This window comes from Microtus pennsylvanicus, chromosome 1 (assembly GCF_037038515.1).
Source record: "Microtus pennsylvanicus isolate mMicPen1 chromosome 1, mMicPen1.hap1, whole genome shotgun sequence".
Taxonomy (NCBI): Eukaryota; Metazoa; Chordata; class Mammalia; order Rodentia; family Cricetidae; genus Microtus; species Microtus pennsylvanicus.
In genome coordinates this window covers 135,872,910-135,897,793 of record NC_134579.1, presented here as the reverse complement: position 1 = coordinate 135,897,793, position 24,884 = coordinate 135,872,910, and the positions used below count along the sequence as shown (strand labels likewise).

General features: G+C 51.7%; 1 protein-coding gene across 2 annotated transcripts; it reads left to right on the top strand.

Moving 5' to 3' along the window:
* The first annotated feature begins 163 nt into the window (after positions 1 to 163).
* Positions 164 to 24,858, top strand: Map4k1 (mitogen-activated protein kinase kinase kinase kinase 1). Of its 2 annotated transcripts, XM_075986752.1 has the most exons (32): positions 164 to 670; positions 832 to 889; positions 1,006 to 1,096; positions 1,708 to 1,772; positions 5,309 to 5,364; positions 5,453 to 5,500; positions 5,640 to 5,682; positions 5,771 to 5,843; positions 6,575 to 6,706; positions 7,902 to 7,964; positions 8,062 to 8,143; positions 8,944 to 9,060; positions 9,270 to 9,348; positions 10,530 to 10,588; positions 10,771 to 10,814; positions 10,896 to 10,940; positions 13,611 to 13,653; positions 14,363 to 14,525; positions 14,603 to 14,685; positions 17,003 to 17,026; positions 17,901 to 17,985; positions 20,170 to 20,246; positions 20,332 to 20,392; positions 21,616 to 21,724; positions 21,806 to 21,864; positions 22,023 to 22,126; positions 22,662 to 22,836; positions 23,321 to 23,383; positions 23,460 to 23,549; positions 23,634 to 23,704; positions 24,050 to 24,105; positions 24,686 to 24,858. In XM_075986752.1, the coding sequence occupies exons 1-32, from the start codon at positions 572 to 574 to the stop codon at positions 24,753 to 24,755; spliced, it is 2,487 nt and encodes an 828-aa protein (XP_075842867.1). In that variant the 5' UTR covers positions 164 to 571; the 3' UTR covers positions 24,756 to 24,858. The 2 variants fall into 2 exon arrangements, with proteins under 2 accessions (XP_075842867.1, XP_075842876.1); XM_075986761.1 differs by lacking the exon at positions 23,460 to 23,549 and having other exon boundaries at positions 453 to 670.
* The last annotated feature ends 26 nt before the right edge of the window (positions 24,859 to 24,884 follow it).

Below are 24,884 nucleotides of genomic sequence, written 5' to 3'. Positions count from 1 at the left end.
TTTAGGCGCGGTGCGCAGGCATGTCCCATGTGGGCAGGAGCCCTGAGTGCATTCACATTGGTACACCCCGGAGCCCAGACATGTGCACCTCGCGGACACCTTCACAGGCATGCTGGAGCTGTCACTTAAGTGACGTGTATGTGCCGCGAGTAAACAGGCCTACGCGCTACTTAGCCAGCTTGTGCAGACATGCAACCTCTTGACTCCAAGTCTGAGGTTCTACTGTAACTTGTGGCTCCACCCAGAATAGGAGAGAGTTGGGGAAAGGATGCTGGGTCAGCCTCAGGTTGCAATTAAGATCTTTTACATTTTATTTACATAGTACCCTTCTGGGGGTAAAGGGGAGTCCCACGAGTCCCTGGGCAATCAGGCTCTTAGAACCCTGGGGACAGGGGTGGAGCCCTCTGCACAGCCTTGCAGCTGGGGCAGGAAGCGAGAGTGGGGAGGGGGAAGGCCACAGCCCGCAGAGTCAAGGCGGGCCCAGGACTTGTGGAGACAGAGGGTAATACTAAAGCTCGAGCCCTGAGGCCCTGCTGGCCCCTGGGCACCGGCCCAGCCGCGGCCTCCAGGGATGGCCCTTGTAGATGCCGACATCTTTACTAAGGACCCCCGGGAACACTATGATCTATTGCAGCGACTGGGTGGTGGAACCTATGGAGAAGTCTTCAAGGTGAGAAAGCCCTTCTGCCTCCTTCATCGTCAAACCTAGGATAGTTGGGGTGAGGCCGACAAACAGCAGGACAAGAGGAAGCCAGGCCTTGGGATTGGCTCAGAGATGCTGAGGGTGGCCAGCTATGGAGCCGGCCTGATGGCCAACTTCCCCTTTACAAGGCTCGTGACAAGGTGTCTAAGGACCTGGTGGCTTTGAAGATGGTGAAGATGGAGCCTGGTGAGAGAGTCCCCAGAAACTTCTTCCCCACCCCTACCTCCCCTTACCTCTTAGGACAGGGATCATGTCCATAAGGCACTGTTCATAGCCACTCTTCTCTCCTGCTCTCCTCACAGATGACGATGTGTCCACCCTTCAGAAGGAGATTCTCATATTGAAAACTTGCCGCCATGCCAACATCGTGGCTTACCACGGCAGTTACCTCTGGTGATGTCTTAGCCCATCCCCCAGCCCCAGCCTCTCATTTCTGATCAAGCATCCTTAACCAGGTCCTCAGTCCAAACCTACCATCTGTGACCCAGACAACCTAACTTGACCTCCGACCTGAGGACCCCCACTTTTAACTGGGTCATCCCAGCCTGATTCCCAGTCTGAAATTCCACCTTTTCTTACTGAGTACTCCTTAATCTAGGGACTAATCAAATATCAGTCTGCTCCCTACATTGCCCATTTCACCCTGCTTCCTTAATACGAACCCCAAATTCTTTGGCCCCTAAGATCATGTCTCAGTTGCCCTGCTGATGACATCAATTCCTCAGACCTTGCGCTCTGGGCCTCTTTATTCTGTCTACCTCTCCGTGAGCTCTCTTCCCTGTCCCCTAAGTCAGCCTGGAATGGCACGGGGTGCCCTAGGATTGGAACCCAAAGACCTAAGTTCTAGTCACATTGCTCCAGCATGTGCATTTCCTGGCCCATCCTCAACCTCCTCTCTTGTGGGAAGGAACAAATGGGACACTCTGGTGGGCAGGGGAAGTAAGATAGCCTCAAGCTCCTCCCCCAGCCTCTTCTAGAGGTCATCATCATTGTTATCCCTGTAGGCTGCAGAAGCTCTGGATCTGCATGGAATTCTGTGGGGCTGGTTCTCTCCAGGACATCTACCAAGGTTAGAGGAAGGACAAAGGGACCCAGGCCCCCCCTCAACCTCCAATCCACCCCTCTGGTCCCTTTGAGCTTGTATTCTGGGTAGCGCCTTTGTGGTCCACACTTCATGTCCACCATGAGTCCCTCCCCTGGGCCCAGCTGGATGATGATGAGAACCCTGTGATGACCCAGCCCTCTAGCACTGTGGGTCCTGCCTTTCTTTCCCCAGGCAATAATACCCTCTGCTTCCATGTCTTTTTCTTTGTTTTAGTATCTATATTTTCTTGCCAAAACATTCTTGGGTTAGGGCATTTCTTCATTTTCTTTCTTTTCTTCCAGCATTTGTTATTATTGTTATTATTTTGGAAATGGGAGTCTCACTATGTAGTCCTGTCTTGCCAAAACTCACTCTATAGACCAGGCTGGCCTCCAACTCACAGAGCTCTGCCTACTTCTGCCTCCCTAGTGCTGAGATTCAAGGCATGTGCTGCCTGGCCTGTTTCTACATTTTCTTTTCTTTCCTTTCTTTTCTTTTTTTCTTGGTTTTTTGAGACAGGGTTTCTTTGTGTAACAGTTCTGGCTATCCTGGAACTCACTTTGAAGACCAGGCTGGCCTCAGACTCACTGAGATCCACCTGCCTCTGCCTCCCAAGTGCCGGGATTAAAGGTGTGCGCCGCCACCACCGCCCAGATTGTTTCTACATATTCTATCTCAGATTAATTGCTCAGATTTTTGGGCAGTCAGTCAATGAATTTCTAGATCTAGCCTGCAGCTTGACTTTCAGGAGACTTTGAGAGTAGGAGTTGGATAGGCCTTTCATCCCTCTCTCTTCTCTTCTCCCTTTCTCTCTTTCTTACACACACACACACACACACACACTTACTTTTTTTTTGCCACAGTGTGTTTTGAACCTAGAGTCCTATGTTTGTTAGACAGCACTCTGAGCTATAATCCCCAACCCTCTTTTCTTTTAAATTAATTTATCTGTTCTTTGAGATTTTTATATGTGTATACAATATGTTTTTGTCACACACCTTCAGCTTCTAGACATTCTCCCAACACTCTTTTTTTCTTATTATTTTGAGACAGAATCTCAGTGAGTTGCCCAGGTTGGTCTTAAACTTGCGATCTCAGTACCTCAGCCTCTTGAGTAGCTAGGACTACTGGTCTGTGCAACCAGGCCCTACACCTCAGCCCTCTCTGAAGTTCTGGTGCTCACCTCTGTCTCATTGTCTCTCTAACTCCCTCTAGCCCACCTGAAATGTCCAAAAAGGGGAAACTTTATTAAAGGTCCTCAGACATCAAACTCGGTGGTAGAATGCTTGCCTGGCAGGATGGATCAAGGTCCCAGGTTTTATCTGGGCAACCCAGAACCTCCCCCAGAATGGGAAACTGCAGCCCATAGACAGGGGTGACTCACCCAGCCATTATGCAGGACCTGCTTTCTGCCGCCACCCTCTGTCACCTTCCTTTCACTGTCTCTTCCCCAGTCCTGCTCGTCTCCCTTGTCTCCTTGCACTTGGTGCCCTGTTCATCTCTCTCTGCTCTGACCCTCGGGCTCTGTCACTGCATCACTGCCTTTATTCATGTTGCCTACCCTCACATCACCCCTTCCTAGACTCTCAGGATACCACTGTCCTCGTGGGGGAGGCTGCTCGCCCACATCGCCCTGGCCATTGCCCTCTGTCCCCTGCCCTTGTTCTTCTTTTCACATCCCTGCTCCTGCTTCTTAGGGTAGCCTTGTGGACCAGCATGAGTAAGATGTCATAGCCCTTCCCACACACATTTCCTGTTGTTGTTTCTGGTTCCGTTTTTTCTTACTAATTATTAGCATATTAACATCTTATATCATATATTTTTTCTTAATCTTATTTATTATTATTTATTAGTTTTTGAAATAATAGACAAGAGCTCCAGCACTGAGCTATTCGTCTGGCTGTAATTACCATCCTATATTTTATTTCTCTTGGCGTGTTCTCTCCACAAGAGTAGGGATTTTATCTTTTGTGTGTATTTGTGGGTGCATGTTCAAGTAATGGAACCCAGGGACTTTCATGTACTAAGCAAGGACTTTATTACCGAGCCATGCCCCCACCCCCTTACTGGGGGATTCTACTGCTGAGCCACACCCCAGCCCCTCACTGGGGGATTCTAGGCAGGTGCTCTACCACTGAGCCACACCCCAGCCCCTCACTGGGGGATTCTAGGCAGGTGCTCTACCACTGAGCCACACCCCAGCCCCTCACTGGGGGATTCTAGGCAGGTGCTCTACCACTGAGCCACACCCCAGCCCCTCACTGGGGATTCTAGGCAGGGGCTCTACCACTGAGCCACACCCCAGCCCTCACTGGGGGATTCTAGGCAGGGGCTGTACCACTGAGCCACACCCCAGCCCTCACTGGGGGATTCTAGGCAGGTGCTCTACCACTGAGCCACACCCCAGCCCCTCACTGGGGGATTCTAGGCAGGGGCTCTACCACTGAGCCACACCCCAACCCCTCACTGAGGGATTCTAGGCAGGGGCTCTACCACAGAGCCACACCCCAGCCCCTCACTGGGGGATTCTAGGCAGGGGCTCTACCACTGAGCCACACCCCAGCCCCTCACTGGGGGATTCTAGGCAGGTGCTCTACCACTGAGCCACACCCCAGCCCCTCACTGGGGGATTCTAGGCAGGGGCTCTACCACTGAGCCACACCCCAGCCCCTCACTGGGGGATTCTAGGCAGGTGCTCTACCACTGAGCCACACCCCAGCCCCTCACTGGGGGATTCTAGGCAGGTGCTCTACCACTGAGCCACACCCCAGCCCCTCACTGGGGGATTCTAGGCAGGGGCTCTACCACTGAGCCACACCCCAGCCCTCACTGGGGGATTCTAGGCAGGTGCTCTATCACTGAGTCACACACCATCAGCCTTTTGGGCTGATTATCTTGCTTGTAACAGAGTAGGACTGTGGTGATTATTGCCGAATGACTGTCCTGTCTTCCTCTGGACTAGAACATGCAGCTGTAGTCCAGAGGAAGACTGTCTCTCTCCCCCTCCACATGCACATGTTCTTGGTTGTTTGGGAAACAGGTCTCTCTATGTAACCCTGATTGGTGTTGACATTTGTTTTGTTTTTGTTGTTGTGATTTGGTTTTTCGAGACAGTGTTTCTCTGTGTAACATTCCAGGCTGTCCTAGAACTTGCTCTGTAGATCAGGCTGGCCTCGAACTCACAGAGATCTGCTTGCCTCTGCCTCCCGAGTGCTGGGGTTAAAGGCGTGCGCCACCACCCATCTAGCGTCGATATTTGTATATATCCCAGGCTAACCTCAAACTCAGGGCAACCCTCCTGCCTCAGCCTTCCAAGTAATAGAATTACAGTCAATAGTAACCATGCTTGGCTCATCATCTTCCAGTCAGCCACAACCCTTCACCTCCCCTTTCCAGTTGTCCCATCTAAGGTCCCCTTGTCTTTGTGCATCCTGTCTGATGGCATGGGTGGAGGAAGGCTAGGGAACCCAGAGGGCCAGGGGTCCTGGCTCCTCTCCCAACAACCTGGATGACTTTTGCAGTGACTGGCTCTCTCTCCGAGCTCCAGATCAGCTATGTGTGCCGGGAAGTGCTCCAGGTGAGAAGGGGCCGGGGGCTCCTAAGGTGAGCAGGACCCTGCACAGGCAAAAGGGGCTCACCAGTCTATTGTTTTCATCTCTCCCCAGGGTCTGGCCTACCTGCACTCACAGAAGAAGATACACCGAGACATCAAGGTAGACTGGGGACCAGGGTGCCACTGAGGGTGGGTCATGGGTGCGCCCAAGTCTCATGGTAGTTTTGAGCTTTAGCGTGGAGTCACAGGTGTGGGAAGGGTGTTCTCTGACAGCTTCTGATCCCTCCTCTGGTCCCCAGGGAGCCAACATCCTCATCAATGACTCCGGGGAGGTCAAGCTGGGTGAGTGGACTCCAGGGGTACACAGGGAGCTGATGGAGGTTGGGGAGGGAATGGGCTAGATACATACTATTTCTATCTCTGCCTCCAGCTGACTTTGGCATCTCAGCCCAGATTGGGGCAACCTTGGCCCGACGCCTCTCTTTCATTGGGACACCATACTGGTGAGGGGTGCTGGGTCAACAGCTGGGGTGGGAACAGTGGCATTTCCCATTTTGGCTCCCTAGGACGTCCTGACTCTGCCTTCTCTTACTAAACACCCTTCCCCTCTCTTAGACTACCTTTTGAGTTTTCTATTTATCTGTGTCTCTTTCTGGCCCTTTCTGCCTGTTTCTCTTAGCATTTAGGATTTCAGTGGTGTGGGTTGTTGGGTGTGTGTGTTGTTTGTTGTAGAGTTCTCCTCTAGCTCAGGCTGGCCTTGAACTCCTGATTTTCCAGGCTCCAGTTCCGACAGTTTTAGGATTACAGGCACTACCACCACCACACCCAGCTTGGCTTGGTTTTTTTTACCTCGATCCCTATCTCTCCCCAAGTCTGTCTACTTCTGTGTTTGCTCAGCCTGTGGCTCTCTCTGTCTCTCTGTTTCTGTCTCTCTAGATTGTAGATCTCCTTGATTTTAATTTCTCTTATGGACTGCAGCTAGGTTTCGATACCATCACTTTATCACCAGGCCATACTCCCAGCCTCCCTCTCTCCCTCTGTAGCCCAGGCTGCCCTCGCACTCGCGGCAGCTTTCCTGCTTTGGCCTCCAGGGTACTAGCAGATCCCAAGTGTCCCCACACTCCCCTTTTCCTCCTCCTTTGGCCACTTTGTCTTGGTGTCCCTGTCCCCTGGCTCCCCTACCTCTCTCCTGTCCCTGGGCCACTCCTTGCTCTCTGAGGGTCTCTGCCTGCAGGATGGCGCCAGAGGTGGCAGCTGTGGCCCTGAAGGGTGGATACAATGAACTGTGTGACATCTGGTCTCTGGGCATCACGGCCATCGAACTGGCTGAGCTTCAGCCACCTCTCTTTGACGTGCACCCTCTCAGGTAAAGGCTGGGGTGGTGGGTGCCCTTGGACAACAGACCATGCTGAGGCCTGACCCTGCAACCACCCTTCGGCCTGTGTCCTCACCTCAGATCGGATGCCTCCAGGGAGACCCCTGTAGCTCCCTGAGCACAGAAACCTTTTCTCAGCTTTCCACAGCAAGACCTCCAGTTTAGTGGTCCCCACCTTTTTGTGGGAGCAGGGTGTTTAGAGACATTGTTGCTCGTGTAGCCCTGGATGGCCTCCAATTTTCTACGTAGCTGAGGATAGCCTACATTCCAGATCCTCTTGCCCCAGCCTCTCTCTGTGAATGTCTATCATCTTTTATTTATTTGTTGTTGAGACAGGGACTCCCAGTCTCCCTACGTAGCCCAGGCTGCCTTGGATTCTGATCCTCCTGCCTTAGCCTCCCAGCTGCTGGCACTGCAGGTATGGCCCCCCTGCCCAGCTAATAGACATCCCCACCTGGAGACTCCTTCTGGATGGGTGGAAGCTTCCAATTTTCTAAAACCCCATAAACAATTTCTCTTAGAAGTGACTTCACAGCCAGGCGTGGCCACCCTGTGATGCCAGCACTCAGGCAGCTGAGGCAGGAGGTCACGAGTTTGAGGCTAGCCTGAGCTACGTAACAAAATCCTATCTAAAATCAACAGTAAAAAAAAAACGGGTGTGGCCATTGAAATTAAAGCCAGAACTAACTGTATTTCCTTCTTGTGTGCGTGCCCATGTCTGTAAGCATGTGTGTGGAGGCCAGAGGACAGCCTCTGCCTTGTTCTTCGGGCACCGCCCACTCTTTGGTTTGTCCTGACAAGGTCTCTTATGGGCCTGGCGCTGGAAGATTCGGCTAGCCTGGCCCCAGCCACAGAGCTCCACTTGTCTACCTCCCAGCACTGGGGTTACACGATCACCATCACACCCAGTTTATTTACACGTATCTGGAGGTCAAAGGGCAATTTACATGCATTCATTTGCTACTTCTGCTCTGTGTGTCCTGGAACTTGAACACACTAGAGACACAGGCATGCCTACTTCTTACAGAGGACCTGGGGATTTGAACTCAGATCCTGAGACTTGCATAGCAAGTGTTCTTACCATCTGAGTCACCTCCCCTGTTTTATTTCCATCTGGGAACTTCTGAAGCCATGAAATCTGTCTCGTCCCATGGATCTGAACCCCTGTTCTTCCCTACGGCTCTAGGGTTCTCTTCCTCATGACAAAGAGTGGCTACCAGCCTCCTCGGCTAAAAGAAAAAGGCAAATGGTAAGGGAAGTGAGCCGAGGGAGGGCAGAGGAGGAGTAGATGGGGTGAGGAGAAGCGCTCTGAGCCCCTCATCCAGATCTGCCTTCTTCCTCCCAAGGTCGTCGGCCTTCCACAACTTTGTCAAAGTCACCCTCACTAAGAACCCCAAGAAACGCCCTGGTGCTGCCAAGATGCTCAGTGTAAGCCAGCCTCCCTCAAGGACCCCCCCCCCCATCTCCTCTTCAGCCCAGGACTATCCAAGTCTCCCATGGCTCACAAGAGCACATGAAGCCCTGGCAGCCCCTTCAAAACCCATCCCTCAGCATTTCCCAGGACTCTCCCCACAGGACCCTTCAAACTGTTCCCCAGGACCCAGGCCTGGGGGCACAAGCCTGCAGTCTCAGCACTAAGAAGGTAGAGGTAGGAGGATCAGAAATTCAAGGCCATCTTTGGTTATGTAGAGAGTTTGAAGCTATCCTGGGTTAAATGAGATCCTGTCTCAAAAAATAAAACTCAAACCAAATTAATTCTTTTCTGTTTGGTTGTTGTTGCTGTTGTTGTTGTGTGTGCCTTTTTCTTTTGTTTTCATTTATTTGTTTTGTTATGGTCTCATGTAGCCCAGGATAGCCTCAGATTTGCTATACAACCAAAACTTACTTTGGACTCCTGGTCCTCCAGCCTCCACCTCCCAAGGGCTGGGCTTACAGCCATAGCCACCATGTCTGGCTTTACCCCAGATCTCTCCAAGTTCTCCTGAGTTGCTGGAATATGCCAAGTCCAGACTTGTGCCTGTCTTCACCAAGCCTGGTCACTTCTAGGATACCCTGGAATTCCCCTCTCCCCTTCTCGGAACCCTAAATTCTTCTAACCTCTTAAGGCTCCTAGCTTCCCTAACCTTCTTCCTCAGTGGGTACCTCCCTCCAAGCAGTCTCTTACAGCATGCCCACGTCCCCACCTTCCCCTGCCATGCCAGCCCTCTAACCCCTGTCCCCTCTCACAGCATCAGCTGGTGTGCCAGCCAGGGTTGAACAGAGGCTTGATCTTGGATCTTCTTGACAAAATGAAGAATCCCGGGAAGGGGCCACCTATTGGTGAGATTGACGACGAGGAGCCTGAGGTGAGGGCCTTGGTAGATGCTGCCATGGAGACCTGAGGGCCTTTGCACGGGTTGCTCCTCCCACTGGGGAGCCCTCTGGAAGCCTGTAGGAGAAGGAAGACGTCACGAGGAAGGGAAGCCTGGCAGGGCTGGATACAAACATTTACAAGAGAGGGTGGCGGTAGAGCGCCAGAGGCCTTGGGCCCTGACACAGCTACCTTTCTGTCCAGCCACCCCCTGCTATCCCTCGGCGGATCAGATCTACCCACCGGGCCAGCTCACTGGGAGTTCCAGACACAGACTGCTGTCGTGAGTAAAGAACCCTACAATTTGGGGCCACGGAACCCACTCGCTGACCATTGGGGCTCAAATTCCAAGACACTTTTGGCCCTGTAACCTTCAAACTGACACAGAGTCCCCTCCCCTCAGTCCCGTGAGACCTCCCAGCTCTGACCCCAAAGATACGTTGAGAATCTATGTAAAGGCATGGTAGTGCAACCTCAAATCCCAGCCCTCTGGACGATCCCTGTGAGTTCAAGCTGTCTGGTCTACGTGGCAAGTTCCAGGCCGGGGGCTCACAATGGGACCTTATCTCAAAACAAAACAATGAATAGAAAAAAAGAATAAAAAAAAAAAGAGAAAAGAAAAAGATAAAAAAAGAAAAAGAAAAAAGAAAAGAAAAAAGCCAGAACAAAACAAAATAAAATACCCAAAGATCAAAAACAGAACATGAAACGAAACAAAACAAAACCAAAACACAAAAACAAAGACCTTGTATCTTAATTGGTAGAGTACTTGCCTTACACCCACGAGGCCCTGGGTCCAGCTCCAGCATTGACTAAACTTGGTAAGATGAAATTTAGCTGTGCTTCCTTGGAAAGTGGAGGCAGGAGGATAAGAACTTCCTGGACATACTTGAATGTGTAATGAGTTAGAGGCCAGGACTGCATGAGATCTTGTCTTAAAAATAAGTAGGGGGGCCCGGCGAGATGGCTCAGTGGGTGGAGGTGCTCGCGGCTAAGCCTGATGACCCAAACCCATGCGTGGAAGGATAGAACCAACTTCTGCAAGCTGTCCTCTGATGCGTGTGCCTCTCGCTCTCATAAAACAAATAAATACACACAATTTTTCATAAATTAAAAGCAACCTGTCAGATGAGGGAGGGGGACTTGCTCGGGGGAGGGGGAGGGAAATGGGAGGCGGTGGCGGGGAGGAGGCAGAAATCCTTAATAAATAAATAAATTAAAAAAAAAAGCAACCTGTCAGAACCTCTAATAGCTAAGTCTGAAAACAAACATCCCGCACCTGCTTTGAGCCCCTCGAGCCCTCTGATGCCACTCTTGGACCCCCAAGTAGGACCCCTGTATCAAGGGCCCCTCCCTCAAGGAACAGTAACCACCCCTAAAGTCCTGGCTCCAGGCCCCCCCCATTCTTTCTCAGCCCATCTCCCTGCCCCACCCCCACTTACTTGTCTCACTCCCACTTCTCAGGGCGGCACATGGAGTTCCAGAAGCTCAGAGGAGTGGAAGCGAGGCCTTCAGCTGACACTGTGAGACCCTCTATGCTCACCCCAGCTGCGCCCCTCTATGCTCACCCCAGCTGCGCCCCTCTATGCTCACCCCAGCTGCGCCCCTCTATGCTCACCCCAGCTGCGCCCCTCTATGCTCACCCCAGCTGCGCCCCTCTTCCCCTTCTGCCCTGGGCCATACTGACTCTTTCCTGGTCCCACAGGTTTGCTTACAGGCCCCTGGAGACTGCCGGAGCACCAGCCCCAGGTCCACCACCCCTCCCCTGGGCTGGAGGGGGGCGGTGGGTTAAGTGGGAGCCACCTGTAGCTCACGCCTGTCGTTCTTCAGGAGCCAGCTGTCGGAGTCTGATGACGACTATGATGACGTGGACATGTAAGACCCCATGCTGGAGCTCTGATGACCTCAGCGCAGCTCTTACCTTCCCTCCTCCTCTCCAATCCACTGGACCCTCTGCCTTCACCTTTGACCCCTAGATCTCCCATTCCTTCTTCCCCAGACTCTCACTTCCTAAGGCAGAGTGACCTTAAACTTTCTCATGTACAAGCTCTCTATCACTGAGCCACGCCCCAGCCCTCCACTGTGGTATTACTGGATCTTGAAGGTTGTTTCCTAATTTTCTGAGAAATCGCCACACTGACATCCAAAGGGGTTGTACCAGCTTGCGTTCCCACCAGCAATGCAGAAGTGTTCCCTTTAGCCCACAACCTCTCCAGCATAAGTTGTCATCAGTGTTTTTGATCTTGGCCACTCTTACAGGTGTAAGATGGAATCTCAGAGTTGTTTTGATTTGCATTTCTCTGATGACTAAGGATTTCCTTAAGTGTCTTTCAGCCATTTTAGATTCCTCTGTTGGGAGTTCTCTGTTTAGGTCTGTACTCCATTTTTTTTTATTGGATTATGTGATCTTTTGGTGTCCAAATTCTTGAGTTCTTTGTATATTTTGGAGATCAGACCTCTGTCTGATATGGGGTTAGTGGAGATCTTTTCCCATTCTGTAGGCTGTCGTTTTGTCTTGTTGACCGTGTCCTTTGCTTTACAGAAAGAAGCTTTTCAGTTTCAGGAGGTCCCATTGATTAATTGTTTCTCTCAGTGTCTGTGCTGCTGAAGTTATATTTAGGAAGTGGTTCCCTGTGCCAATGCGTTCAAGTGTACTTCCCACTTTCTCTTCTATAAGGTTCAGTGTGGCTTTATGTTGAGGGCTTTGATCCATTTGGACTTGAAATATTTTTGTTTTTGTTTCTGAGATAGGGTTTCTCTGTGTAGCCCTAGCTTTCCTGGAATTCACTCTGTAGACCAGGCTGGCTTAGAATGTACATAGATCCACCTGCCTCTGCTCCTGAGTGCTGGGATTAAAGTTGTGTCCCACTACCCAGCCTTAAAACATACTTTTAAAATTTGTTCTGTGCGTATCAGTGTTTTGCCTGTTTGGACACATATACTCCTGGTACCCATGATGCCATTGGTTCCCCGGAACTGGGGTTTCAGGCTGTTGTGAGCTGCTTTTGTGGGAGCTAGGAACCAAACCCAGGTTCTCGGAAAGAATAACAAGTGCTCTTAACCACTGACCTGTCTCCCCAGCCCCTCGTTTTAATTTTTTTGTTTTTGTTTTGTTTTGTTTTTTGTTTTTCGAGACAGGGTTTCTCTGCAGCTTTGGAGCCTGTTCTGGAACTAGCTCTTGTAGACTAGGCTGGCCTCAAATTCACAGAGATCCACCTGCCTCTGCCTCCCGAGTGCTGGGATTAAAGGTGTGTGCCACCACCGCCCAACTTTGTTTTAATTTTTAATTAAATAAAATTTATTTTTTGAATCTTGTAAGTGGTAATCTCTGAGTTTGAGGCTAGCCTGGTCTACATAGTGAGTTCCGGGACAGCCAGGGTTACACAGAGAAACCTGTCTCAAGAAAACAAAACAAAACAAAACCAGAAAACAAATTGAGACAGAATCTTACTATGTATCCCCGGCTACATCTTTAGAATAGGCTGGCCTCAAACTCATAGATTAAAGGCATGCCGAACTTCTTCTACTTTTGTATTTGATACAGAGTAACATTAGGTTGCCCAGGCTGGAAGTAAATTCATCTGTAGCCCAGGCAATCCTATTGCCTCTGCTTTCTAAGGAACTGGTATTACCTGCCCAACCAGGCCTGCTCCTTCTACTTTCTACAACTTTGTATCTAATCCCCAGCCAGCTTTGGCTCTGAGCTGCCCTCAGGCCTGGGCCTGACCCTCCTGTTGCTCGTCCACCTCAGACTCACATCCTGCAGCCTACCCGCCTACCCGCCAACTTAAGCTTGGACCCACTCTTCTCTCCCATCTTTTGTCATTGTCTCAGCCAGCTTCAGTCTGTAGCCCAAGCTGGTCTTGAACTCTCAATCCTCCTGCCTCTTCTTTCTATGTAGGTGGGATTACAGGCTTGTGACCGGAGACCCAACCTCAAACTAAATCTTGACCCACGGAAATTTCCCACATTAGGCTTTAAGTCCCAGGCCTCGCCCTGCACCCCAGCAGTCATGTTGAGCCCCCATGTTCTCCCTGCCCTGGCTAGGGGACAGTCTTGAGCCTTCTCCCTATTCATTCCCCACCTTCTGTGCACTGGCATGCGGGGCGGGGGCGGGGTGAGGAATGGAGCCAGACCTCGTGTCTTCTTGTGGACCACGTAACAGCCCAGAGCTGCTACTGCTGATGTGGCCATGACTGTCAGCCATGGAGTCCTTGGCTCCAGTCACTCCTGGTTACCCCTGTTCCACCATCCCTCAGTCCCAGGGCACCACCTTGAAACACCCCATCTTGTCCCTCGCACCTATACTGCTTTTTCTTTTTCTTTTTTTAAATATTTATTTATTGATTTGTTATGTATACAATAGTCTATCTGTGTATATGCCTGCAGGCCAGAAGAGGGCACCAGACCTTATTACAGATGGTTGTGAGCCACCATGTGGTTGCTGGGAATTGAACTCAGGACCTTTGGAAGGGCAGGTAATGCTCTTAACCACTGAACCATCTCTCCAGCCCCTATACTGCTTTTTCTATCTTTGTGTTCCAGCCCTGCCCCAGCAGAGGACGTGCCTCCTCCACTGCCCCCGAAGGTAAGGCCCTGGGGATCCTGAGGTCAAGTCCTGCACTTTCAATGTCTACAGTTTGGCTGGGTGTGATGGTGCACGCCTCTAATCCCAGTACTTGGAAGGCAGAGACAGGCAGATCTCTGTGAGTTCAAGCCAGCCTGGTCTACTGAGTAAGTTCCAGAACAGTCAGGACTACACAGAGAAACCCTGTCTCAAAACACAACAAAGCAAAACAAAGCAAAATATTTCAAGTGTGAAGGCAGAGATGTCTGAACATTGCAGAAAGCTTAAGCCTTTGGGGTACAGGATAGATGTGTAGAAACACAGCTGAAGCTGGGTGTGGTGCTGCACTCGGGGTGGAGGCAGGAAGATCAAGAGGTCAAGATCATCCTTAGGTATGTAGCAAGTTCAAGACCAGCCTGAGCTACACAGTGACATAGTGAGACAATGTCCCAAAACAAAACTGTGTTTGTTTAAAGCAAGGCTGGCTGGCTGGGAGTCTGGAGTGATGGGTCCTGTGGGATCTGTCAAGTAGCTGACCTAGTGCCCAGCATTAACCCTTTGTGTTCTGGTGTATCTGACGTTCCTTCCCACGAGGACATGTTGGGATGTCACAGGGCATGCATAGCTATGGCTGACTCTTGATCCTGGAAGAGGCGGGCATTGGGGCACGAGGTGTATTTCTTCTGGGACCTCTCACATGTCTACTTCCTCCACACTCTTGTCTCCATAGCCCAAGTTCCGGTCTCCATCTGATGACGGTTCTGGAGGGGTAGGAGACGACGGACAACTGAGCCCAGGGGTTCTGGTCCGGTGTGCCAGTGGGCCTCCTCCACGTACTCCCCGTCCTGGGCCTCCCCCAGCCACTCGCAACCCCCATCTTACAGCCCACTCAGGTACCAGGCCCTCCCTGGGGAGGAAGATAGGTAGGGTTGGAAGTCTCTCAGCCTGATCTTGCTTAAACCCCTATCAGATCCCTCACTATGGAACCCACCTGCTCCAGAGCCAGGCCAGCCCCCACTCCTACCCCCTAAGAAGGAAAAGATGAGGAGAAAGGTGAGAGCTAGCTACAGGCTCGGGATGGGCTGGGGCGGCCCAGTGGGAGATGGTCCTTCCTTTGTGTCAAACACTGACTATAGGATGTGTGTCTGTGCCTGTGGATGGGTGGATGCATGGGCCTGTAGGTGGATGCACAAATGTGTGGGTGGACGCTCAGGCATGTGGGTGGACACTCAGGCATGTGGGTGGACACTCAGGCATGTGGGTGGACACTCAGGCATGTGGGTGGACGCTCAGGCATGTGGTTGGATGCTCAGGCATGTGGGTGGACGTTCAGGCATGTGAGTGGATGCACAAGGGTGTGGGTGGACACTCAGGCATGTGGGTGGACGCTCAGGCATGTGGGTGGATGCTCAGACATGTGGGTGGATGCACAAGGGTGTGGGTGGATGCTCAGGCATGTGGGTGGATGCACAGATGTGTGGGTGGACGCACAGGTGTATGAGCATAGTTTTCTGTCTTGCCAGACAGCTTCCAAATAACCACATATATACTTATTATTAATTATAAATGCTCAGTCGATAACTTAGGTTTGTTACTAATTAGCTCTTACAACTTAAATTAACTCATATTTCTTATTGACATTCTACCACATGGCTTGGTACCTTTCTTCAACATGGCCTGTTCATTTTATCATCTTGCTTCTCCTCAAGTCAGCTGGCGACTCTGCCCTTCTTCATCCCAGAGCTCTCTCCCTGTCTGCAAGTCCCACCTAACCTCTTCCTGCCTAGCTTTTGGCATTTTAGCTTTTTATTAAACCAATGAGAACAACTCATCTTCACAGTGTACAAAAAGACTATTCCACAACACAGGCAAGGGGGTGGATGCTCAGGCACGTGGGTACATGGGTGGATGCGCACACGGAAGCCAGATGACATCAGGTGACCTGCTCTGTCAATCACCATCTTATTTCTTTAAGACAGTCTCTCACTAAAGTTGGAGCTAGGCTGGTGGCAGCAAGCCTCAGGGATCTGCATGTCTCTGGGAGGAGCGTAGCTATGCCCAGCCTTTTAAACTTTTATTCTTCTCTAATATATTAATTACATCCCGGCTGCAGTTTCCCCTCCCTCCACTCCTCCCAGTTTTCCCCCCACCTCCTCTTGGCCCCAGATCAACTCCTTTTCTGTTTCCCTTAAAAAAGAAAGAAAGAAAAGAGACAAAGAGCTGGCCTCCCAGGGATAGCCACCAAACATTGTATCCATAAAACATTGTATCCAGCAAACAATGTATCCAGCAAACATGTATCCGCCTAACAGGATACAATAAGACTAGGCAAAAACCCCTCATCTCAAGGCTGCACAAGGCAACCCAGTAGGAGGAAATGTGCCCCAAGGATAGGCAAAAGAGTCAGAGACACCCCCACAAGAACACTAAGCTACACAGCCATAGGTATATACAGAGGATCTCGCTCAGACGTATACAGGATTTGCGATTGTTGCTTCAGTTTCTGTGAGTCCTGCTTATTGATTCTGTGGACTGTGTTCTCATGGTATCCTTGACTCCTTTGGCTCCTACAATCCTTCCTCCCCCTCTTTTTCAAGGTTCCCCTGGCTCCGCCTAGTGTTTGGCTGTGGGTCCCTGCATCTGCTCCCATAGGTTGCTGGAGTTTGCCTCTCTACTACCAATGGCACGCTCAGCTTTTTAAGGAGGGTGCTGGGAATCGGAATTTAGGAGTGCGGTTTAGCCTTCCCATCTCTCTGATAAAACTCCCACCCAAACCAGCTTGGGGAGGAAGGGCTTTGTTTGGTTTCCACTTCCACTTTTACAGTCCACCATCCAGAGAAGTCGGGGCAGAGCCCAAGGAGGAACACTGCCTTCTGGCTTGCTCCGCAGGACTTGCTCGGCTTGCTTTTCTATACAACCCAGGTCACCTGCCCAAGGGTGGCACCATCAAGATGGGCTGGGCCCTCCCACATTAATCAGTAATCAAAAAAATCCCACAATTGGGTAGAAGCAATTGCTCCAGTTATGGTACCCTCTTTATAAATAACTCTAGTTTGTGTCAAGTTGATGAAAACCAAAACCAAACAAACAACCTGACCAGCACAAGAGAGCTTACCTAGAATTCTGCAGTAGATGGCTGGGCCCTAGCTCACCTTATAGAGCCCGTCTAGTTCAACAGTGAGGGACTGGGGGTGTGGCTCAGAGGAGGAGGGCTCAGCTGCTAGCTCAAAGCCTTGCATTCTATCTCCAGGACGTGCAAAGATACGAGTAGGGGGGGGGGGGCTTCCAGGCCAAATGGGGTACATAGGAGACTCTGTTTAAAAAAATGGGAGGAGAGGGATCCCAGAGGTGGCTGTTTTCTGTTCCACAGATGGAGAAAGTGAAGCGCCACGAGGTAAGCAGCTTACCCATGGTCACCCATAAAACATTCCCCTTATCTACGGAAGATCCACTTCAAGAACCACCCCTCCCCCCCCCCCCGCACGCTCCATGGATGCCTCAAACTGGCTAGTACCCAATCCTGTATTTTCCACTGATATATGTACCAACAAGGGGGCTTGTTGATAGGTGCAGTAAGAGGTTTACTGAAGAGTCAGGGTGTAGTGGCACACATCTGTAATACCCAGCACTGCGGAAGCAGAAGCAAGAGGGTCAGGAGTTGAGAGCCAGCCTGGGCTACATAGAGAAGTGAAGGCCAGTCTGGACTACAGAAGACCCATGTAAAAATCAAGAAAAAGCTAAAACACAACATAATTTTTGTTTTGTTGTTTTTTTTTAAGACAGGGTTTCTCTGTGTAGCCTTGTCTGTCCTGGAACTCTGTAGACCAGGTTGGCCTTGAACTCAGAGATCTGCCTGTTCTGCCTCCAGAGTGCTGAGGTCAAAGGCGTGTGCCACCACTGCCCAGCAAATTATTTATTTATTTTATGTACATTGATGTTTTCTCTGCACGTATGTCTGGGTGAGGGTATCAGATCCCCTGGAACTGGAGGTACAGACAGTTGTGAACTGCCATGTGGGTGCTGGGAATTAAACCCGGGTCCTCTAAAAGAGCAGCCAGTGTTCTTAACCCCCGAGCCATCTCTGTAGCCCCAAAATGAAATTTTTATCTTTGAAATCTTTCATGTAATAGTTTTTGGACCATGCCTACACAGATGGGGGGATGGGGTGGGGAGTGTGGGGTCTCTGAGGATAGGCAGAGTCTGAACCCTGTGCTCAACTTCCTGTCCTCTGTTCATTGTTGCTCTACCCACTGACCATGGCCATCCAGGGATGTGCCCTTCTTGTGAAATTATTCAACGGCTGCCCCCTCCAGATCCACAGCACAGCTGCCTGGACACACCCCTCTACTAAAGGTGGGCACTCTGGAGGTCCAAAAGAGCGTGGAGTAAGGGGGCAGCTGGGGATGAGGGGACCCTAATGGGATCACAAAGGGGTACAGGAAGAATAGTTTTATTTTAATTTTACTTATGAGTGATTTTACCTGCAAGTATGCTTGTCTACCATGTGCATGCAGAGTTGGCAGAGACCAGGAGAGGGCGTTGTATCCCCTGGAACTGGAGTTAGAGACGGTTGTTCACCAACACATGGGTGCTGGGAACCGATCTGCAAGAGCAACAAGTGCTCTTAACCATTGGGCTACCTCTCCAGCCCCAGGAGGGTCTTTTTTTGTTATTTAGGACTTGGGTTTTTATTTTTAAGATAATGTGAGTATTTTTAAAATATAATGTTATTATTTGAGAATGTAATACAATATATTTTGATCATCTTCGCTCCCCCCTCCCAGATCCAATTCTATTCTCCATCCCTTCCCAACTTACTGTCCTTTTTTTTTAAGTCATGGAGTCTAATTTGTGTCGTCCCTTTACTCATGACTGTGAGGCCAGCCACTAGAATGTAGTTAGCCCTTAAAGAAAACTGACTTTTCCTCCCCATGAAGCCATCAATCTGTGGATACTGTGTACATGTTTGTGCACATAAGCCCAGGTGTCCGCAGAGCCCAGGAGAGCGTGCAAGAGCCCCTGAACCTGCAGTTGCAGGTGGTTGTGAGCCTCCAGGTATGGGTGCTGGGAACCAATCAAACTCAGGGCCTGGGGAGCAGTAGGTGCTTAGCTCCAAAGGAAGGGTCTTAATGGAGTGATGTTGGCTAAGTCAGACCTGGTGCAGATGCCGTGGTCACTGTCAGATCTGGAGATTCATGAGGGGAAGTGAAAGGATGGCGTCAGAGATGAACGCTGGAGAAGGTGGAGTTTAGAGGCCAGGGGTATCTGAATAAGACAGTCTAGAGTCAGGGGTACATGATGGAGGTGTTTTTGTTTGTTTGTTTGTTTTTATTTTCGAGACGGGGTTTCTCCGTAGCTTTTGGTTCCTGTCCTGGAACTTGCTCTTGTAGACCAGGCTGGCCTTGAACTCACAGAGATCTACCTGCCTCTGCCTCCCGAGTGCTGGGATTAAAGGCATGCGCCACCACCGCCCTACTGATGGAGGTATTGTTGATGGTAGACTGTGATCACCTTGGTGTGTGTGGGGGGGGGGGGGTCACAGGTTTGACTGCAGTGGAAGAGGACAGTCTGGAGATGACATATGGGGGATAAGATGGGGGAGGTCAATATTAAATGACGTAAGAGGCTTGGAATGGAGGTGTGCACCTTTAACCACAGCACTCCTGAAGCCGAGGCAGGAGGATCATCACAGGTTTGAGGTCAGCCAGGGCTGTATGGCAAGAGCCTTCTTAAAAACAAACAGCAGAGAAGTGTAAAGCACACTGGTAACCCAGCTCTTAGGAGGTAGAGGCCGGAGGATCAGGAGTTTAAGGTCAACTTTGGTTTCATAGGGAGGTCAAGGGCCAGTGGAACTCTTGTGACCAGATCTCTTAAAAGAAGAGACAGGCTTGGGAGGTGACTCAGCAGTTAAGAGCACCAGCTGCTTTTTCAGATGACCCAGATTCAGTTCCCAGCTCCCACAGGGTGGATCATAGTCTTCTCTAACTCTAGTTCCAGGGGAGCTGTCACTCTCTCTGGCCTCTGCAGGCATTGCATGCACATGGTACACAAACACACATGTAGACAAACACTCATACACATAGAATAAAAAAAATAAAATTTTTAAGTGAGAAACAGCTCACCAGGACTGAGCAGTTTCACTGAGTAGAAAAGGCCATATTGGGGGTCCAGAGTCACAGCCAGCCCACTGACAGGCATAGCAGTTGGAGCAGAGTGCTGGGGAAGAAGGGGCGGGGCTTAGAGAGCTGCTGCTGGGGAAGCAAGTGTGCAGCTGGTGTGAAAATTAGAGTTGGCCGGTCAGGGACAAAGAACTGCCAGACACTGGCAAATCACAGAGCGGGGACATGGGGGCTGCTTGGGGGACTGAGCAGGGTTTCAGTTCAGACTTGAGGAGAGACAAACTGGGGATGTCAGTCTGAGGGAGAATTAGTATGAAAGGGGGTGGGGTGGGGTAGAGGGCCAGTTTGGGACAAAGATCTGGGAGGTTCTTCCCCCACAATGAGAGACCCCAGCAACCACTTTGTCTGGCCCACTCAGACCAGCACCTGCTCCTGGGTGCAGAGGAAGGCATTTTCATACTGAACCGGAATGATCAGGAGGCCACGCTGGAGATGGTGAGGGATGGGGACAGTGCTGGAAGGGGGGCGGAGTGGCATAGGATTGACTGGTAATCACAGGAGTCACCCCTATTCTCTGCAGCTCTTCCCTGGCCGGACAACCTGGGTGTATTGCATCAACAACCTCCTCATGTCTCTCTCAGGTCAGCCTATGGGCTGGGGAGGGGCAGGGGCTAGGAGCTAAGGTTGGGGGGATAACATGTGGATGAGTCTTGAGCCTGAGGGTTTAAATCACCACTTTCCTCCTGGGTGAGCGGAAGGCACGGGGCTGCTCTCCCTGAGCCTTGCTTTTCATATCTATACAATCTCCCCCCTCAAGTTGGTTGTGAGTTCATTTTTACAATAAATTTGTCTTTAAATACCTGGGTACACTGGCCATATCTGGGTGTAGCTGGTGCACTCTTTAATCCAGAGCAGAAGAGATAGGGCAGGAGGTCTGAAAGGCAGGACTTACTCCCGCTTCAAGTCTGTAACGCAGACTGAAGAAGTTCCAGGACTTTTTGCTGTTTGGTTTTTGGTAACAGGGCAGGTGTCTGCTTACGAATGTGCTACCACTGAGCTGTGTGTCCAGCACTGAGCTGTGTGTCCAGCGGCATCCTCCCCCTGTGCTCTCTGAGACAGAATCCCCACTGTGTAACCCAGGCTAGCCTTGAACTTGGGGTGGTTCTCTGGCCTCAGCCTCCCGAGTCCTGAGATTACAAGCAAGTGCCACCACTCCCAGCATAGGTGGGTTTTTGTTGCTGTTTGTTTGTTTTGTTAAACTTTGACGTGTGTACCAGGTGTGGTGGCACCCATCTGTAATCCCAGCACTCAGGACTGAGCCAGGAGGATGGGAGTTCAAGGCCAGTCTCAGCTACGTGGGGTGTCAGAGGCCAGCCTGGACCACATGAGACCCTCTTTTGAGAAACAAGCACTAGCAATAAATAAATAAACCCCAAGTGCAACTTCCCAGGCTAGTTAAACATCCCTCACCTGTGTGCTGCTGTGCGGGCAGAGAGCCTGTCCTGCTGCTCTGTCCTCCCTCCCCCAGCAGAGCACCCACAGTGCCTGGTCACCACCCCCCAGCAGATCATAGGGCCTTGTCACCCCCACCCCCAGCACCCACAGTGCCTGGTCAACCCCCAGCACCCACAGTGCCTGGTCACACCCCCCAGCAGATCATAGGGCCTGGTCACTCCCACCCCCAGCACCCACAGTGCCTGGTCACCCTGGTCCCTTCAGACGGGAAGGGTAGGAATGTGTGGGAGGAAAGTGGGATCTGTGTGCTGGGGCGTTTCAAAGGTCTGGGGCTAGCCAAGGGCTGGGAGACAAGATGGTAAGGGGTCCTAAAACCTCTTCCCACTCCCCTCCCATACACACACTGCAGGGAAGACCCCCCACCTATATTCTCATAGCATCCTGGGCCTGCTGGAGAGGAAAGAGATCCGAACAGGAAGCCCCATCGCTCACATTAGCCCCCACCGGTTACTGGCAAGGTACCAGCCCCAAAGGGCACTACTGGCTTCCCCCGCCCCTCCTGCTGTCCTTGTGGTCACTCACACTTCCTTCTTCTTCAGAAAGAACATGGTCTCCACTAAGGTGCAGGATACCAAAGGCTGCCGGGCCTGCTGTGTGGGTGAGAGCCAGGCTCAGGGAGTGCTGGGAGGGTGGGTAGGGTTGGCGCTTGGACATTATCCACTCAGTAAGGCTGAGGCAAGGTGTGCAGGGCCCCAGGGAAAGATGGAGTGCTCCAGGAAGGAGGCAGACCCCGACCCATTCTTGTCTGCTCCACAGCTGAGAGCCCTAGTTCCGGGGGCCCGTTCCTGTGTGGGGCACTGGAGACGTCTGTGGTCCTGCTCCAGTGGTACCAGCCGATGAACAAATTCCTGCTTGTTCGGGTAAGGCTGCGGGGCAAAGGTGCTGCCACCATTCGCCACCACTGCCCAGCTCAAAGGAGCTGGTTTAATTCCCAGCACCCACACGGCAGCTAACAACTGTCTGTAACTAACTCCAGTTCCAGGGGATTCTACACCCTCACACAGACATACATGGAGACAAAACACCAATGCACATAAAATAAAAATAAGTAAATTGTTAAAAAACAAACAAACAAACATTTCTGATCCATAAGACCTGCACCTAGCCGGGCGATGATGGTGGCCTTTAATCCCAGCACTTGGGAGGCAGAGGCAAGAGGATCTCTGTGAGTTCGAGGCCAGCCTGGTCTACAGAGCTAGTTCCGGGACAGGCTCCAAAGCTACAGAGAAACCCTGTCTAGAAAAACGAGAGAGAGAGAGAGAGAGAGAGAGAGAGAGAGAGAGAGAGAGAGAGAGAGAGAGAGAGAGAGAGAGAGAGAGAGAGCGCTAGAGCGCGCAGCACATTTTGTTTTCCCTGAGAGCCTCCCTGAGCAGCCCTTCCCCTTGCGGCCTGCAGCAGGTGCTGTTCCCACTGCCCACGCCGCTGCCAGTGTTCGCGTTGCTGACAGCGCCGGGCTCCGAGCTGCCGGCCGTGTGCATCGGCGTGAGCCCCGGGCAAGCGGCGAAGTCAGTGCTTTTCCACACCGTGCGCTTTGGTGCCCTGTCCTGCTGGCTGGACGACTCCAGCACGGGTGAGTGAGTTGTGCCACAGAGACGCGGGGCTGCAGAGGGGGCGGGAACTGTAAGGGAGGGAGGGGCTACAAAAGAAGGAGGATCTGAGAGAGGAGGGGCTTCAAGGGAGGGAAAGGTTTCAGGGGAGGGAGGGGCTACTGGAGAAGGCGTGGCTGTAGGGATGAAAGAGGTGGGCTTAGACGGAGTTCAAACTGCAGCAAAGGGGTGGGGCTGCGGGGAGAGGGCGGGGCTTCAGAAAAGAGGCATGGTTGCGGGAGCGGACTGGACTGTGGGAAGTGGCTGGGTCGAAGGATGGGACAACAGGTTAAGGCAGCCAGGGGAGAGGCAGTTTATTCCTTGTGGAGGGGAGGGTCAGAATGACTGGGCTAAGCCTGAACCAATACTGAGAAAGAGATGGACTGGGGTTAGATGGATAACAGGGTGGGCCTGTGTGGCAGGCAGGGACCTGAGGGGCACTAGTTGAAGCCCCTGCCTCTCACACAGAGCACAAGGGACCAGTGCAGGTGACCCAAGTTAATGAAGACATGGTGATGGTGTTGATGGACGGTGAGTGCTTTCTCCCACCCCTTTCTGGTCCTCAGCCCAGGACTGTGTTCAAATCCCTCCCACCACTTCCTCCCAGGCTCTCTGAAGCTAGTGACCCCAGAGGGGGCCCCAGCTCCCGGGCTTCGCACCCCTGAGATTCCCATGACGGAAGCCGTGGAGGCTGTGGGTATGTGCTGGGAGGAGAGGGCCTCGGGGTCAGGGGTGAGAGTTCTGTGACCTGAAGGGTCACAGGCAACTGATTTCTCTCCAGCTATGGTGGGAGACCGGCTCCAGGCCTTCTGGAAGCATGGAGTTCAGGTGTGGGCTCCAGGCTCGGAACAGGTAGGCCCACCCCTTCAGTTCACACCACTGCCTTGCCCTCTCCTCAGTCTTCTCATCCTTTAAATGGGCTTGGAGAAGCCCTGGGTCCCAGAACAGACACTCCCACTGGAAGTGGGAAGTCAGAAGGCTAAAGGTACCTTGCTGGCTTCCCAGGCCCTTTGATCGACTCTGTACAGCTGCCTATCAGACAGGGCACTCAAGTTAGTGGTTTTGGATGCAGGGCAGTGAAGCCATTTGCTCAAAGCCACACAACTTAGCAAGTGGCTGTGGGGTTAGACTTCTCCGTAGGAAGCCATCTGTGTAGAGAGGGGACATCCTGCAGACACATCCACGCTCTCTCCACAGCTGCTGCAGGAGCTGAGAGACCCCTCCCTCACCTTCCGTCTGCTCGGCTCCCCCAGGTATGGCAGTGGGGAGATGGACAGAGGCGTAGGAGGGGCTGCTGGTGTGGAACGGCTGGTTCTTCCTTGGCCTAGAACAGCCTCCTGTACTCTATTACTAAGTTCCCTCCCAAGGCTCCGGCTCCACCATACTTGGCAGCCTTGGCCGACATCCTGGGGTGGAAGCTCCGTGCTTCTCTGAGCTCCCAGGGCTCCTTGCCTGCTGTTGCTGTCAGAGTGTCCCACCATGTAGCCCCAGCTGTTCCCCAATTCTTCCTTCTCTCTTGTTACACTGGGGGGAGGGCATCTTTGGGAGGCCATTCTCTCCTTCTACCATGTGGTTTCCAGGGACTAAACTCAGGCCATTAAGTTTGGTGGAGGCACCTTTGCTTCCTGAGCCCTCTCACCAGCCCTCTTCAGACCCCTTATGTAGCTGCGGACGACCTTGAACTCCAGATCTTTCTGCCTCAGCCTCCTGGTTTTGGGGATCATAGGCATGTCCCACCATGCTGTCACCGTCACAGCCCAGCATTGGAATGGCAGTTTCTGGTAATTACTTTGGGAATGAATTAGAGAATGACTTGACCTCTCTCTTCTTTAGACCTGTTGTGGTGGAGACACGGCCCTCGGATGACCCCACCGCCCCTAGCAACCTCTACATCCAGGAATGACCATCTGAGAGGGCATGCCATGACTAACGGACCTCTGCAGATTCCTAACAGACACACTAGTGGTCACAGCATGTCCTTATAATAAACATGACTGCAGACTGTTGTCATCTTGCTTTTCTTGGGGGTGAT

Excerpts from the sequence above, each read along its gene's own strand:
- Map4k1 (XM_075986752.1), top strand. The coding sequence starts at position 572 with ATGGCCCTTGTAGATGCCGACATCTTTACTAAGGACCCCCGGGAACAC. Across the intron at positions 890-1,005 it reads GATGGTGAAGATGGAGCCTG|ATGACGATGTGTCCACCCTT; the intron begins GTGAGAGAGTCC and ends CTCTCCTCACAG. Across the intron at positions 9,349-10,529 it reads TCCAGACACAGACTGCTGTC|GGCGGCACATGGAGTTCCAG; the intron begins GTGAGTAAAGAA and ends CCCACTTCTCAG.